Source organism: Balaenoptera borealis, assembly GCF_965194805.1.
Source record: "Balaenoptera borealis genome assembly, chromosome: 3".
Classification (NCBI taxonomy): Eukaryota; Metazoa; Chordata; class Mammalia; order Artiodactyla; family Balaenopteridae; genus Balaenoptera; species Balaenoptera borealis.
The window spans coordinates 2330976-2348508 of NC_138866.1; the positions used below are offsets into that span (position 1 = coordinate 2330976).

The window sequence follows — 17533 nt, forward strand, 5'->3', positions numbered from 1 at the left end:
ACCTCACAGCAGACTCCAATGGAAAGAGCCCTGGACCGTGAGTCAAAGTCCTTAGTTTCCATCAGGAACTTGCAGGCTAAGCCCATTTCATCACTTGTAAAATAATAAGTATTCTATAAATACTTTGTATAAAAATACACATGTATAAATATATATACACATATAAATGCTTTGTATACTTTGTATAAAAATAAAAAATAGAAAAGTTGAAATATACAAATGAAAAGTATTAAAATTAATTCCTTCATAAACATTTGTGAGATTCAACCAGAAGGAAGGGATGCAGCAGTTTACAACCACAGAATTAGTTTAGCAAGAGAACCTGCCCAGTCCTTGAACTCCATCCATCAGAGCTGTGCTCCAATTCAACAGTTCCTAATCCTGTCTGCTAAGAATCATCTGACAAACGTCTTTAAAATACTGACTCTTGGGCTCCACCCTGTTTTGTAAATGTATGTATACGCATGTATGTGTGTTCATGTTTATGTCTGTATATATGTGTGCGCATGGATGTGTACGTATACTTTATGCATAGAGTTTTTAGTAAAGTATGATGTGCGTAGAGAGGAGCACTTATATAAGGGTACAGCGAGGTGAATTCTCAGAAAATGAATACACTCAGATCACAGAAAGAATCTAACACATTCTTGATGTTTTTGGTTTGTTTTTACAATGCTCCCAGGTGATTATGATGGGCCAGTTTTGAGAGTCAATGAATTAGAGCATAAAGTTAATGTGTAAAGACCATTCCCTATTTTAATGTGATAAAAACCATCTCAATGAACAAAATTTTAAGGTTTTGGCATTTAAAAGAATACGACAATATCAGAACCACAGAAATGAGAAGAAATGTTCCTGCTATATAAAATGAGGTTTTTGAATTTGTGAGTTGTGAATTTCAATCATGCAAAAAAAACCCTCCTGCTTGTGGGGTTCTGAGCAGGGGAGGGAGGAGGTGGTCAGAAGAAGGGTTTAAAAGTCTGCAAATCCTAGTGACTCCTTATAACTTGTATACAAACCTCACTTCATAGGGACATTTGTCCTTTAACCCTGCCTCTTCCAAACTCTATATACAACGCTCCTCCCTCCAGTACAATCCATCTGTATACAAGACCCTGGAAAGAGGGGTCCTAAAAGAGACTCAAGTGGCCAAGGGAAACTCAGAGGGAGGCTAGGTTACAGGAAGGTGACAAAAGGCTCTGCCCACCACAAACTTTAGACAAGTCCCTTCTCTGTGGGCCTGGTTTCTTCAGCTCTAAAAACAAAAGCTAGACTGCACAGTGAGATAGTGAGATCATGGGGGGCATGTCTGTTGGGAGGCAGCAGGTATTCCCACTGCCTATGCTTGAATCTTGTGGGGGAGGGGGAGCTTCTTTACCCACTAAAGAAATCTAAGCTTTCAAAGTAGGTTGCAGAAGAGTGATATTTTATAATAAACTAATCTGTTTTACATTTAATTATTCCCCACTGATTCAATACATCTTTTAGGCCTACTGTGTGCCCGGTACTGCTTATATATCCATGATTAAAAAAAGAGAGTCTCTGCCTTCATAGAATTCACAGTCTGGCCAGAGAGAGAAATAATTACACAAGTAATTAATTCCAATTGTCATAAGTGTCAGAGAAAAAGAACTATGAATGCACTTAACTGGGAAACCTGATCTGCAGAACCCAGGATGGCTTTCTTTTCCGCTGGAAAAGGACATTATAAATTCCTGCTTACTCATATATTATTTATAGTAGGGAAAAAATTGAAAACATATAAATGTCCAAGAATAGGGACATGGTTAAGTAAATTAAGCTATTTGATGGGATATTATTCAGGACCAAACCTCAGTGTAACTTTTAATCATTGGAAAACTATTATATTAGTATGATCCATTTGTGCTTAAAATCAGAGTATACACAAGCTCAGAGAAAAGACATGAAAGCAAAATTTTAGTAGTGGTTATAGCCAATGTGACGAGATGAAGAAATTATAGGCTATTTTTAATAATAAAAACAAGCTTGTACGTATACTCGTGATTACTTTTCTGAACCATTTGAGAGTGTCATACAATATATGCTGAGTATTACTCTTAAATACTCAGCATATATTTTCTAAGAGTAGTGCTCTTATGCAACGACAGAACAGTAAATTTAACACTGAAACAATACTTTAATCTGTATTCCGATCTGGCCAACCGACCCAAAATGTGCTTTACATTTGCTAAAGAATTTTAAAGTAAATCCCAGTTATTTCATCTATATATATATATATATATATATATATATATATATATATATATATATATATATCTATCTCAGTATTCATCTTTTTAAAAATGTGGATATATTTTTTGCAGAACCATAATGTCATTATCACACCTAACAAAAATAGCAAAATTCCCTGGTATGAGAAACAAAGCCATACTCATTGGATAGTCTAAAATGTAGAAGTCCAACAATAACAAACATACTTTGGAAAATAATTTGGCATTGATCTAAATATCTATATTCCAAATAGATACCAGAAATAAGTTAAAGAATGTTCCCAGTAGTAACAGTTGCAGTAATAAAAAACTGAGATGTCCATTGTAAACAGAAAGGATAAATAAATTACAACTTAACAAACTGAAAAATGTTAAGTTTAAAAGGATGAAGATAAGACACACTAATATGATTGAAGGGTAAAAGGAGGACTAACGGAGGGCTTCCACTATTGTTTATAAATTCAGCTCTTTGTCTCTTCTAGTAAGTTTTACACATTTTAGTTAAGTCTAGAGCACTTAAAAGAATAAAAATGATTTTTAAAAAGTAGTTTTCACGCCCTGAAAAACATCATTTTCATCACAAACTTCAAGCCCCCTGATAGCCATTTATTTATAAATGGCTGAAAACCAAGGCCAGTATTAGCTTACCTGACCCCTCCCTGCCTCACTCCGGTCCCAGACCTAACAGATGAGAATTCTAAGTACACCCTTCCCTCTTGTCAACGCACTCATACCTTACCAGGGCAGTTTCCCATCAGACTGTAAGCTACACGCGGGCAGACTTGTCAGATCGTTCGTTCTTGTATTCCTCCAGGACCTGACACATAAACAGTCACTCGAATATTTACTGAGTAAATAAATGGACACCACAAGGTGAGTGGCAAAGAAGAAAATGTTAGAGGGCTCCAAGTGACCCAAGTTACAGAACAAATAGCCAAAAAGCCTATTTTCGCAAATCTCCATACAAAGGAGTGTCCACACTCCATCATTTTCTCATTGGGCAAGTATTTATCCACCACATGCCAACAGAGGATTGACAGAGAGCTGAACAAACATACCAAGTTCCTCTGCTCGTTCATTTTGGTATAGAGGAGGGACATAAAGTAAGTAATACTACGCCAGGTGATGACAAATGGAATGAAGGACACGAAGATAAGGCAGTAGTGGTCTCTGTCTCTACTTTGTAGTGTAGTCAAGAAGGGCCCGCTCCTAGTGACCAGGAGAAACTGAGGGAGAGAGCGCCATGTGGCCATTTGGGAGAAGAGTGATCCAGACAGAGGGAACGGAAGAGGCTCTGGACAGCGTGCTCGGGATGAGTTCCAGAGGGCAGCAGTGGGGTCAGACTACAGAGAGCCTTGTGGCAACTGTCAGGTCTTTTGACGTCAATCTGCAGTGAGTTAGAAAGTCCTGAATATAGACTCCCGACATTTACTATATATTTCTATGAAAGTTTAGACATTTACTACATACCTGTGAAGATCTCACTCACCATATAATCTTGAAAACGTGTACTGAAGTCAAATGACTTAATGCAGAAACAACTTTTGCAAATACTGCAGGTCTAAGGAGGGTTCTCATTCCAAGAAAGCTAAAACTTATTTTAAAATCTCTAATTTGACTTGCCTTTTGACACAATTTTAAATTCTCTATGTCTATCATGTTATATGTGTTAATTTTTTTTCTTTGAAGTGAATAGTTCGGCCAGCCTAAAAAAAAAAAAAGCCTTCCAGCGTGGTTGTGTCTGGCAGAGCTAATGGTTTCCATCTTTGTCTACTTTAACACTGAGACCAGTGCTTCTTCCCATTGTACCAGTTTCTCCTCATTTTTATAAAATAAAAACAAAGCACAATCACTTAAATAACTGCAAAAGCACTGATTATATATAACCTATACAATATGTAATGTATAAATGAGCAAAACCATCTGTTTTACTGATTCCCAATAGCCAAAAGTGACCTTGCTAACTTCTACGCCCAAGGCAACCGCAGCCGAGTCTAGGGTACCTGCTTCTTCAGGAAACTATCAACAGTGTGCAGGGCTGTGTACTGGCGTCCCCCCTCCAGCTCCTATTCACCTCTTTCAAGCCCTAACTTAAAAAAGAATCAAACAATAAAAAAATCATCCTCAGATTACTCCCTTTCTTAACCTGTCCTCTCTTCTAAAACTCCCTTCTAAGAATTCTCCCAGGCCACAGTTTTGTATTACATTTGACCATACATGCTTTGGTAAACTTTTTGGTTTTCCTAAAAACAGTAAAGTGAAACAGACTGGGAATAAGATCTGGCCTAACTCTCTATATATTTCAAAGAAGACAAGACTACCTACTAAAATAACCTCTTGAAATTTCTTGCAACTAACATGTCCACTTTGTTCTGCTGACCTTCAAGTGCTTCTGTACACAAAGCCCCAACCTTGGGTGGTGTACGCATAAGGGTAGGGACAGAGGGGAACGTGAAGAGGGCACTGCACCCAGGGCGGCAGCATCCCACCGAGAGGAGACTGCCCTGAAGCCATTAGGGGCAAGCAAGGTGGATGTCTAGGGTGCAGACCAAGATCTCTAGGGACGAGGAGGGAGGACAGCCTGGGATAGGGTGGGGAGGGTGTCCACAGGTGAGAGGAGAGGAAGGCATCCAGGTAGGAGGGCAGCAGGACACATCTCAACGGGGACTTGGGGAGCAGACCATCCAGGAGATGATATCCTATCACAGAAACAGAGTGCCTAGTTGGTACTGTCAATGAAAATGTGGGGAATAAACGGTGAAACAATGCAGATGACCTAGATCTAAGAAGTATGCTGTTTTAAAGGCACGTGAAGGCCACCTGGACCACCCACCTAACCCCACACTCCTCTCATCTCATTCCCTTTGAGCACTCCCAACATTGATGTTTCGAATTCCTAAGTCTCCATCAAGCCTCCCTTTAACAGCAATGGCCCAGAGAGGCATCAACATCTCTCCCTTGCAAGTGCACCAGCTGGTACCGCCTCTAGCCCCAGCTCTCCTCTAAACCGCAGTGCCGTCAGGAGCTTTCTAATGTGCACAGTACTGCTTCTAGCTAAAAATCCCTCCAAAATCCTCATCCCTTTAAGAACTGGGCCTGTCTTTCCAGCTTCATTGCTTCTCACTTCCCCAGGGACGAGGTGCGTCACAGCCCGGCAGGTGTCTAAATGCTGTGCAAACGCAAACGCTATCCCCTCTTCTTAGAGCATGTGTGTGTCCCTCACCCAGCCGGTGCACTTACTCCTTCCTCAGCGTCCTACCCAAATGCCATCTGTTTCCATTGCTTGTTTCTACCTAGGAAAACAAGAGTGCTTTCTGCTGGGTCCCAAGGGGCGCGTCCAAATACTAAGAGTACACAGGAGATGCCGAATGCGAAAATAATGTAAGCATCAGCTGCCCTCTCTTCCAATTAGTGAGCGTTTTTCAGTCTCTCTCACTGTCTGTCCAACCTCCAGATTCCACCACATGATTTAACCTTCATTCACACCTTTGTGCCCTAAATATCATGTCATCATTTAATCATGTAATTTCCCACAATAATTTTTATAATACTATCTAAATCCTATTGTTCTCATCTATGCTACTTGGAATTATTTACATTTCCTCTACATGAAATGTGTCTCTACAAGGCACATTTTTTCTAGGCATACTCCAAAGGTCGTATCTCTCCTTAAGGAAGTTTTACTTAGACACAGCCCAGAGCAACTTATGTAGTACCAGTAATGCTTTAAGTATTTTGGTTTATTAAATCAAACAGTACACCAAGGCAGATGTGTGTAATAAATGCAGTCTGGAGACCAGAGATCTAGCCCAAACTTGGCTACTAACTAGCTGAGGGACCTTGAGCATCTGACCTAACTTCTCTAGACCTCAGTTTTTCACAACTAAGAAGAAACAGTTGGACTAAAGGAAATACATATAAATTATCTGTTTACATGTTCATTTCCTCCCTCTTTCTCCATTAGAATATAAACTTCCTGAATCCCTCACTCCTGGTACACTACCAGGCACACAAAACTGCTCAATAAAAATGTGAATGAAACCAATTCTCACTAAATAAACCCAAATTCAATATAACCCTAATTGAGATACGTTTGGAGGAAAATTTGTTTATAAATAAATAAATAAATAAAAAGAAAAGACTAAACTATGGTGGACCCATACTTGTTAGTTTAAAACTAGGTAATTGTATTGGGTTGGCCAAAAAGTTCGTTTGGGGTTTTCCATAACATGGTACAGAAAAACCCAAATGATCTTTTTGGCCAATCCAATAAATGTATTCAAACAGAACAAAGTCCCACATATGTTGTTAACAGCAAATTGCTAAACAGCTCATATATGTGATTTAAAAGTCATATACTTATTAAGATATATAAAAATATTAGGAAAAGTATATATGTTGTAAATAGTGACTATAAGAGGGCTTTTCTTAAAAGAAGGTTATTTATTTATTCATTCATTCATTCATCATTCAATCATTTATTTATGGCTGCGTTGGGTCTTTGTTGCTGCAAGCAGGCTTTCTCTACTTGCGTCGAGCGGGGGCTACTCTTCGTTGAGTTGCAGAGCACGGGCTCTAAGCATGCGGGCTTCAGTAGTTGTGGCACATGGGCTCAGCAGTTGTGGCTCACGGGCTCAGCAGTTGTGGCTCACGGGCTCAGTAGTTGTGGCTCACGGGCTTAGTTGCTCCGTGGCATGTGGGATCTTCCCGGACCAGGGCTCAAACCCGTGTCCCCCGCATTGGCAGGCGGATTCTTAACCACTGCGCCACCAGGGAAGTCCCAAGAGGGCTTTCTTTGTCTACATTATACATTCTATATCGTTTGAAATTTCTACAACAGTATTTATTTCTATAATCACAAAATAATTTTGTAAACCTGCAGTAACCCTAAGAGGCAGAACTCTAAACAGTTACTTGAGAAGAAAGAAACCAACCCAGGAAAAGCCAGGGATCCACAGACATCCTTACACATGGGGACATCTACTAGAAGTCTACAGATGTCCCGAATCTCCTATTTCTACATCAAGTCAGAATCAATCGTTGGAAAACCAAGACTTCCACATTCTTTCAAAATAAGTTAGAAAGGCAAGTAGAAAATACTTCTTTTTTGTCTATGTACTGGGAGGGAGAGAAGCTGAGGGGGAAATGATAGATGGCAAAGAGAACAAATTATGTATACTTGTCCCCAATGACACTATGGTTACGTTTCAAGGCATAACTACGATTAGACTACTCGCCAAAGAGTATGACTCCCAAAGCTCCACAAATGGAACCTAACTCATATCAATGACTGTGTTCACAGCCTCACGCTGGAGCAGTTAAGCAAACTCTCATCGATCCACAATTCCATTCCTAGGGATGTATCTTAAGAAAATACTAAAACACAACAATAACAACAAAAGAGAACAAAGCTCTGATTCAGTTTTTCACCACCGCCTTCTTTTATGATAGCAACAATTAGAAACAACCTAAATTTTCAATAGGAGAATGCTTAAATACACTGATACATCCATATGATAAAATATTAAACATTATTTTAAACATTTACAAGGGATTTATTAGCAAGGTAACGAATGCTTAGGTCATTGTTCAGGAAGACAATACACACTCACATACATAGAAATACCAACATCTCACTTATAAAAATATGCACAGAGAAAAAAAGGGATTGGAAAAACATCCCAAAATGTTTAACAACAGTTATCTCTGGGTAATGAAATAATGGGTGAACTGTTTCTTCTCTATATTTTTCTGTGCCTTCTGAACTTTCAACAATATATAAATGTTACTTTTAGATTGGTTTAAGAGTTTAAAGTTTTAATCAATACTGTCAGGACTTACATTAAAACTGCAAATTTATTTTAGGCAATACCATTGCTTAAAAATCTATTAACTTTTCATATTCTGTTCTTTTCTTGCAGGTCTAGGAAAAATAAGATAATATTAAAATTAAATTCTGACTCCCAAGATTCCAAAGGTAACACAATAACAGCAAGAGGTACTAATACAATCTTCACTGTAATAACAGCAGGAAGTGACTGAAATGAAGAGGGGACTGAGACCTGACGAACTCGACCTGAGGGACACGTTTCGAGCATAAGCCAGGGTGAAGAGTCAGCAAACCTGGACACTACTGGCCCCACCACTGACTCTGTGTGCTAGTTTCACAACCTCCTTGAATTGTGGACTCTGCCACCTGAAAAATGGGGACAAAAACGTCCTCTTGGTTTACAGTAAAGATTGAATGATACAGGAACACGGAAAGCATTTTAGTACAGTGCTCAACAAATGCTCACTATTTTTAATATTCAGTTCCAGGCACCATAATTGAAGATGGGCACCATGACCAAACGGGGTCTATCCAGGAGTAAAACAGAGACGAAGAAGACCCCAAAACCAGACCATCTGAAAACACTTGAGGCAACCAGGCAGGATTAACTTGAACTGGGACAGCAAAGAAGGTAGGAGAATTGAACACCTAAAAGACTCATAAGGAAGCAGACTTACTTAACAGAGTTCAGGAAAAGAAAGCTTTAAAAATACACAGATGCAGATTTTCAGCTGTTAGAAGGAACAGCATGTTCAAAAATGGAATAGATTGCTTTTTTAAGTGCAAATGCTCAAAGGGAAAAAACAAACAGGAAATACTTAAAAGGTCTTCCTCCGCACAGTAAAGGCATCAGAATTGCCAATACACTTCCTTTAGCTATTCTGTTCTCCATTATAAACTCATCAAGCAGCAGGCTGGCAAAATGAAGATACTCTGAAAATCAGATTAGACTGAGATTATTTTATTCTTGCTAAATTAAGCATTACTAAGAGTAGTTGAATTTCCTGTGTTCCATGGAGGGTACTGTATTTTTAAAAAGGGTCTTTCTTGGTCAAAATCAAACGTTTCTTTACCATCCGAGCTCTTTGCACCTTAATGCGAACATGAATGCTAAACATACAAGAGGAGGATATTTAATATGCATCATCTCTAACACTTACTTGACAGTGGAAACCTGTTAACACCTACTTTAATACTGCAAAACACAATCTGGAAAACCCTGATCAAAGCCTGAGAGTTCCAGCCTTTACTCACAACTTACGTTTCCTGACCAACATTTACCACTGAGGGCTTTCTAAGCCCTACCACGTTTTAGAGCATTGATTCTTATCCTATTTTTGTCAAAGAGCCCTTTAAAAATCCAATTTTCTGCAGGAAAACGTACATACACCAAAAAAATTTTGCATGTGATTTACGAGTTCACAAATCCCTGTAAATTCCATCCATGGACCACCCACCCCCACCACTGAAAAACTCTCAAAAGGGAGAATTTATTTTTTCTTCTCTCTTTAAAGTTATGAAGAAAACAAAAACTTTGAAAATGGCAAAGACTTACGACAATATATCAAATATAAAGTTATTCTTGCATGGTATCATCTGAGCAGAGGGGACAGAAAACTGAAAAAGCAAACTCTGGAAATACAATTAATCTTTCTAATAGCTCTAGGACCCCTACCTGCCCCCGCAAAAGAAAACCCAAAATAGCCCAGAATATTCATTCTAACAAAAATATAAACACAAAACAAAGAGCCAATTCAAAAGTTCTACTTCTAGCTAGGATGAAGTCTTAAATTATAGAACCTGTTTCCAGTAACATACATTTGCCCTTTGTAATCCTTCCAATTAGAAATTTGTTAAACTCTTCATCTTTATATCAATAAATCTATAAATTCCCAGCTGAAGGAGTTACACACTACATTATAATTTTCTTTCCACTCTGAACCCTTCCTCCAAGTTACTTCAGAATATTAGCTGGTACAGCATTTTGAATAAAAAGTAGATTATGAAACCACAGCTTAAGAATCTTTAAATCACTATGACAGGCCACAATAAAGAACACACTTTCAAATTCTTCAAAATTTTACTTTAAAAATGTAAAATAAATGTAATATATATAGAGATTTTTACCTACAAAGGTAACTTTAAAAGTCTGCAGTAAATAAGAAAGGTGGAAAATAAAAGTGCTCTAAAACTTACATTTTGCTTCTGATAGATTCTGATTAGGTGACCAGACCAGCATGCCAAGATTGTCTCGTTCTTGACTGCGTCTTGCTAGTTTGGCTTGGTAGAAATAAAGAAAGAAAATTCTTATTATAATTTAACAGACATAACAAGCGACAATTAACAACACCACTCTGCAGGGATCGAACCCATGTCCCCCGCATTGGAAGGCGGATGCTTTACCACTGAACCACCAGGGAAGTCCCACAAATTAAGTTTTTCAACACATTAACATGGTATCTCTCTCCATTTATTTAGATTCTCTTTAATTTAGCACCATCAACACAATGTTGAATAGGAGTGGTGAGAGCAGATCCATTCCTGTATTGTTTTGAGTCAAACAAAAGATATTGTATAATTTCACCTGTAACTATGACTGTGTATATTTGTAAAAGAAAAAGGATAAAAACCCACAAACTATTCATAATACATCTAAATTAATGTCTTTAATTATAATAAAATATTCATTCATGTATAAATTTTCAAAAAAACCACACCACTCTGGTCTTCTTTAGACCTCGGAAGATGACGACATCACCCCCCACCCCCGAATGAAGTCGGCCCCAATGGACCCGCACATTTAACACAGGGTGAGGGTGGGGAGGCTCTGAATTTGCTGAAATATTTCTACTTTTAAGTCTTTTTCTACCTAACTTTTTACTTATTTAACAAACAGGTCATAAGAGGTGGGTATGATTACTATTCTCACTTGCTAGGTGAGGAAACTAAACAGGTCATTAGTAGCCACTAGGAGGCAGACCTGGACTGACCTTAGGCAGGATGGCTACAGGGCCCGAGGGTTTAGGCACCATACACTCTGCTGCTCTGCTCCCAGATGGGGACACACAAAAAGGAAGCTGCATGTGGCAAGCTGCTCAAATATTCTTTTAAACTATGAATTCTTCATGTGTGCTTTGAATAACCTTACCCTTCACTGCCATTAGTGACTGGGTATTTTAGTGACCTGACAGCAGGAATCCAAAGATTCTTTTAACAACTTTAATAAAGAGTACCATTAAAAAGATTTAACCTGAAAGGAAACGTCTGAAGTGCATTCAAATTCTTAAAAATCTGTGATACAAAACAGTAGGTCAAAAGGTTTACAAGTGCCGGGTGTTGAGTTGACTGTACTACTGGATTAACCACCAACAAGTCACCTATTACAACAGAGCCAATTAAAACATTATCTTCCAAAGGTACAACAGACTGAAGAGAGAGGCTCACTAACCAGCCTTTAGACTGCTTAGACCCAAACTCATTCATTCTAAAGGCATTCTCTTTCTTGACCTTTTTTTTTCCTTTAAACAAATTCCTCTGAAACATGATGAAAGTTATGGAATCTACTTCCAGAAAAAAAAAAATTCAACTAAACATAAACACACAAACACACCAATATAAACATACTTTTATAAAATTCATAAAGCCTGGTTTAAGAATTCCTGCTTTTATGAAATTGCCAGATCTTTTATTTAATTTTGTATATCAATGTGTTCTAGATTTTATAAAGAGAGAATTTCTACACTTTTGCTTAAATCTGTGGGGCAGCTACTTTAAAGAAAAATGATGGAATGGCGGGAGGGAAAGACCCAAAGTGCGAACACTATGAATTAGGCAAGACTGAAGGTGGAATTTACATGCTGGGTGGGAACAAGGTGTAATGAACAGGAGGGAGACAGGAATATGATGAAAAGATGGGAGTGACTACCTTTGAGTACACACCTTTTAATACGGTTCTGACTTTTAGAACAATGTTAATGCCACACATAGTCTAAAAGTAAAATAAAGTCAACAAATACGTGTGTGGGGAGGGACCGCACATGGAATACAGGCTTGCTGTATTTCAAGTAAAAATCAAAAGTCAAAACAGAAATAAAAGAATCTACATTGGGAAAGTAGAATTAAAACTGTCTTTATTCACAGATGACATGATTATCTGTGTAGAAGATCTACACTACCTACAAAAAGTTGCTAGAATAAATGAGTTTCAGCACAGTTGCAGGAAACAAGATCAACAGTAAAAAATCAATTCAATTTCTATATATAAGCAATTAATCAAAACTTAAAACGAAAGAATACCCCTATTAAGGGATAGATGTGATAAGACATATACACTGAAAAACTGTAAAACATTTGAGAGAAACTAAAGATCTAAGTAAATGAAGAGATATACCATGTATATGGATCAAAAGACTTAAATATCATTAAGACAGCATTCTCGGGGCTTCCCTGATGGCGCAGTGGTTAAGAATCCGCCTGCCAATGCAGGGGACACGGGTTTGAGCCCTGGTCCGGGAAGATCCCACATGCCGCGGAGCAACTAAGCCCGTGCGCCACAACTAGTGAGGCCGCAAGCCACAACTACTGAGCCCGTGTGCCGCAACTACTGAAGCCCACGCGCCTAGAGACCCTGCTCCGCAACAAGAGAAGCCACCGCAGTGAGAAGCCAGCGCACCGCAAAGAAGAGTAGCCCCCGCTCGCCGCAACTAGAGAAAAGCCCGCACACAGCAACGAAAGCCCAATACAGACAAAAATAAATTAATAAATAAATAAATTAAAAAAAAAAAAAAAAGACAGCATTCTCTCCCCAAATTGCTCTACAGAGTCAACACAATCCCAATCAAAACCTCAGTATACTTTTTTGTAGGAATTGACAAACATTCTAAAATTCATACAGGAATGCAAAGTACCTAAAATAGCCAAAACAACTTTGAAAAAAACAAAGTTGGAAAACATATACTGCCTGAATCAAAACTAATTAATTACAAAGATCCAGTAATCAAGACAGTGTGGTACTGGCACACAGTGAAAGAAATGGAATAGAATGGAGTTCAAAAACAGAACCACACATATAGGATCAACTGATTTTTCCACAAAGGTGCAAAGGTAAAATTCAGTGGAGATAATCTTTTCAACAAATGATGCCTGAACAAATGGATATTCATATTTTTTTACAATTAATGTAGATCTATACCTCATACCACATACAAAAATTTATTCAAGATTAATGACAGGACTAAATATAAAACCCCAAATTATGAAACTTGTAAAAGAAAACATGAGAAAATTCTTTTTGATCTTAGGTTTAGAAAGATCTTATTAGATATAACACCAAAAGCACAATCCATAAAAGAAAAAACTTCATAAACTGGACTTCATCAAAGGTAAGAATTTCTTTTCAAATAACACTACTGAAGAGATGAAAAGCTGAGCCAAAGACTGAGAGAAAATAATTATAAACCACAGATCTGATAAAGACTTGTATCCAGAATATATAAAGAACTCTCAGAACTCAACAATAAGAAACAACCCAATTGTTAACAAATGGGCAAAAGATTTGAATAAATACCAAAGATGGTATATGGATAGCAAATAAACACATGGAAAGATATTAAAAATCAACAGTCATTAGGGAAAGCCAAATTAAAACCACAAGAGATATCACCACGTACCTATTACAAAGTATAAAGTTAAAAAGACTGACAATACCCACAGTTTGGCGATAATGTGGAGAAACCAGAACTTTCTTAAGCTGCTGGTGGGAATGTAAAATTGTACTATCACTTTGGGGGGAAAGCCTGGCAATTTCCTAAAATTGTGGTATATCCATTTAATGGAATAAAACTCAACAATAAAAAGGAATGAACTATTTAGGCACACAATATGAATGAATCTCAAAATAATTATGCTGAGTGAAAGAGTTACAGATACAGAAGGGGGAGGATAGAAAGAATTCTGAGGTGCTAGACAGAAATAGATGGTTACAGTAAGAGCTCATCATTTTCAGTATAAATGGAAATACAGATGTGTGTATACCTGTATACTTGCACACATAAATACATTTATTTATCCCAGCTTTGTCCACTGCAAGGGTCTAGATACAATGACAACCCAGCAAAAAATGAGCACATTTAGCTCCCAGACGTTGGTCTCTGAATGCCATTCTACAATAAAAGAAACTAGGTCTCCTTGGAAAAATGGTTGATTCCAGGGCTAGGACAGGAAAAGTGCAAGAGACCCTGGAATATTTTGTTATGCCAGGAGGTAGGAAAGTGTTCAAAGAACGATGGAATCTATCTCCCGTTGGTCAGATCTGAGATAACCTGAGCAACAAAATAAATGACAATAATAAAATAATAATCCATAAAGCCATGAAGTAATAAAATAATAATCTGTGAGTCCATACTGACATAGACAAAAGGATAATGTAAAAGGGGAAGGCAAATGAGCCCAGAATAGCCAGGTCAAAGTTGGAAAACTTACACCACTCTAAAGACTTACTATAGAAAAGTACAGTATTCAAGACAGTGTGGTACTGGTAAAAGAACAGACACACAGATCAATGGAACAGATGGCAGTCCAGAAATAAATCCATATAAATATGGTCAACTGATTTGCAACAAAGATGCAAAAGTAACTCAATGGAGAAAGGATATTCTTCTCAACAAGGCAGCGGTCCCCAACCTTTCTGGCACCAGGGACCGGTTTCGTGGAAGACAATGTTTTCCCCAGAAGGGGGTGGGGGATGGTTCAGGAGGTACGGCGCTGGGGGGCTGGGGGACTCCTGCAACGAAGGGTATTTTAACAATTGGAGGGACTTCCCTGGCAGTCCAGTGGTTAAGACTCTGCACTTCCACTGCAGGGGGTGCAAGTTCAATCCCTGGTTGGGGAACTAAGATCCTGCATGCCCTGTGGTGCAGCCAAAAAGTAAAACAAACAAATAAACAAACAAAAAATTGGATCTCCATATGCAAAAGAAGTGAAACTCAACCTATACCTCATACCTTACAAAAATTCAACTCAAAATGGATCTTAAATATAAAAGTAAAACCTAAAACTACAAAATCTTTTAGGAAAAAACATGAGAAAATCCCCGTGAACTTGGTTGAGGAAAGAGTTCTTAGATATAACACCAAAAGCACAACCCATAAAAGTAAAAACTGGTAAGTTGAGCTTAATTAAAATTTAGACTGTGAGAAAACATCTGCAAATCACTGTATCTGACAAAGGACTTGTGTCCAGAATATATAAAAGACGTTAAAAGTACAATAAGAAAATAACTCAATTTTTTTAAAAGTGGGCAGAAGATGTGAATAACTATTTCACCAAAGATGGCATATAAGCACATGAGAAGCAACATCATTAGCCATTAGGGAAATGCAAATTAAAGCCACAGTGAGAAACCAATGTATACCTATTAGAACTCCTAAGATAAAAGGAATAGATAATACCAAGTACTGACAAGAGTAAGGGGCACCTGAAGCTTTCACGCAGTGCTGGATCGATGGATAATGATAAAGTCACTCAAGAAACGTTTTGCAGTTTTAATTAAAGATATAATTATATTTAACAAATGACGGAATTGACAATCCCACTTAGCTATATACGCTATAGAGTTAACATATGTTCACAATAAAACTTGCACATAATTATATATAGCAGCTTTATTCACAATCGTCAAAACCTTGGGAAAAAACCCCAAATGTCCTTCAAGGAGTAAAAGGTTAAACTGGGAAGATTAATACACTGCAATACTACCCAGCATTCAAAATAAATGAACAAAATAAATGAACGATTGATATATGCAGCAACATGGCCATATCTCAAAAGAATATACTCAGTGCCAGTCTCAAAAGGTTACATACTGTATGATTCCATTTATATGACATTCTGGAACAGGTGAAACTGTAATGGTAGGGAACAGATCAATGGGGTTAGGAGTGGGAGGAAGGCAACGAGTTGTATGAGGTACTTGTTTGAGGAGATGGAACTGTTCTGTATCCCAGTTGCGCGTGATGGTTATATGAAACTGCACATGCCTTAACACTCACAAATACGGACAACAAAAACCTGTCCATTCTGCTGTATGCAAATTGAAGAACACAAATACAATGAAAACAAAGCAATGTCATTCATTTCTGGACAGACACTGGTGTCTGCTGAAGGTGTCAATAACTCTGCAGCTGCTCTCCTTGTTTAATATAGTTTTTATTGAGGTGTCATTGATGTACAATATTATATAAGTTACAGTTGTACAACATAGTGATTCACAACACTCTCCTTGTTTAAAGTTGATTACCAAGTGTTCAAAACCTTCCCTACCTGGAAGGAAGCAGAAGAATGACAAAGAAATTGAAATTACCAATTGCCATCAAGGGCAAAATGAAAGAGAATTCGCACTACCAGTGGGAATGTACATCCGTACAACTACTTTAGACAACGCTGGCAGCGTATAAGGAAGTTGAAGTACGGATACCCTGCAACCCAGCAATCCATTTCTAGATATAATAATACATATACCAATAGCAATGTTCTTCAAATTGCAAGTCAGGCCAATTTAAATTAATTTACTGGGTCCTAACCAGCATTAAAAAAAAAAAAAGAATAAGAATAGAAAACACCAGCATATTGTTTCATTAAGTATGTGTATAAATCACCGGGGAGACATTTTTAAAGTTCGTAAGTACCTGCCCTAGAGATTCCTTAAGATAGGTGTCAACTTGGCTAGGTCACAGCACCCAGTCATTTAATCAAACACTAATCTAGGTGTTGAAGGTGTTTAGAAGTTGTGGTTAACATCTACATCAGCTGACTTAAAGTAAAGAAGATAACCCTCCATCTTGTGGGTGAGTTGCATCCACTCAATTAAAAGGCCTTAGGAAAACTTGAGATTTCCCAGAAGAAACTGTGTGTGCCTCAAGACTGAAGCCCCAGCTTCTCCTTGTAGGACCTGACCTACAAATTTCACACTGGCTGGGCACCCAGTCACATAAGCCAACAGCTTAAAATAAACGTCTGCACACATACCCCTACACCCCTGGCTCTGTTTCTCTGGAGAACTCTAGGATGGGCGCTCACTACAGCGCTGTTTACGGTACTGTGATACAGCGAATCTTCAAAGTCCATCAACAGGAATCCGCTAAATCACAGTATGGATATTCAAAGAAATCAAATACAGAAAATACAACAGTCTAGGGACTTCCCTGGTGGGCCAGTGGCTAAGACTCTGTGCTCCCAATGCAGGGGGCCCGGGTTCGATCCCTGGTGAGGGGATGCCGCAACTAAGAGTTTGAATGCTGCAACTAAAAAACGATCCCGCATGTGGCAATGAAGATCCTGCGTTCTGCAGCTAGCAGCTAAGACCCGGCACAGCCAAATAAATAAATATTTGAAAAAAGAAAAAGAAAGAGAGAAAGAAAGGAAGGAAGGAAGGAAGGAAGGAAGAAAGAAAGAA

General features: G+C 38.2%; 1 protein-coding gene across 4 annotated transcripts in view; it reads right to left on the bottom strand.

Moving 5' to 3' along the window:
- The window catches only part of RCOR1 (REST corepressor 1), a 117881-nt gene that overhangs the window by 32346 nt on the left and 68002 nt on the right, over positions 1-17533 (bottom strand). For 3 of the 4 annotated variants that reach the window (XR_014243304.1, XM_082387461.1, XM_082387463.1), the window contains exon 3: positions 10279-10362. The exons of the other annotated variant lie outside the window; for it this stretch is intronic. Coding sequence is in view for 2 of the 3 variants with exons in the window: in XM_082387461.1 (XP_082243587.1) it covers positions 10279-10362 (84 nt within the window). In the remaining variant the exon portion in view is untranslated. The remainder of the gene's footprint in view (positions 1-10278; positions 10363-17533) is intronic. 4 annotated transcript variants of the gene reach the window in all.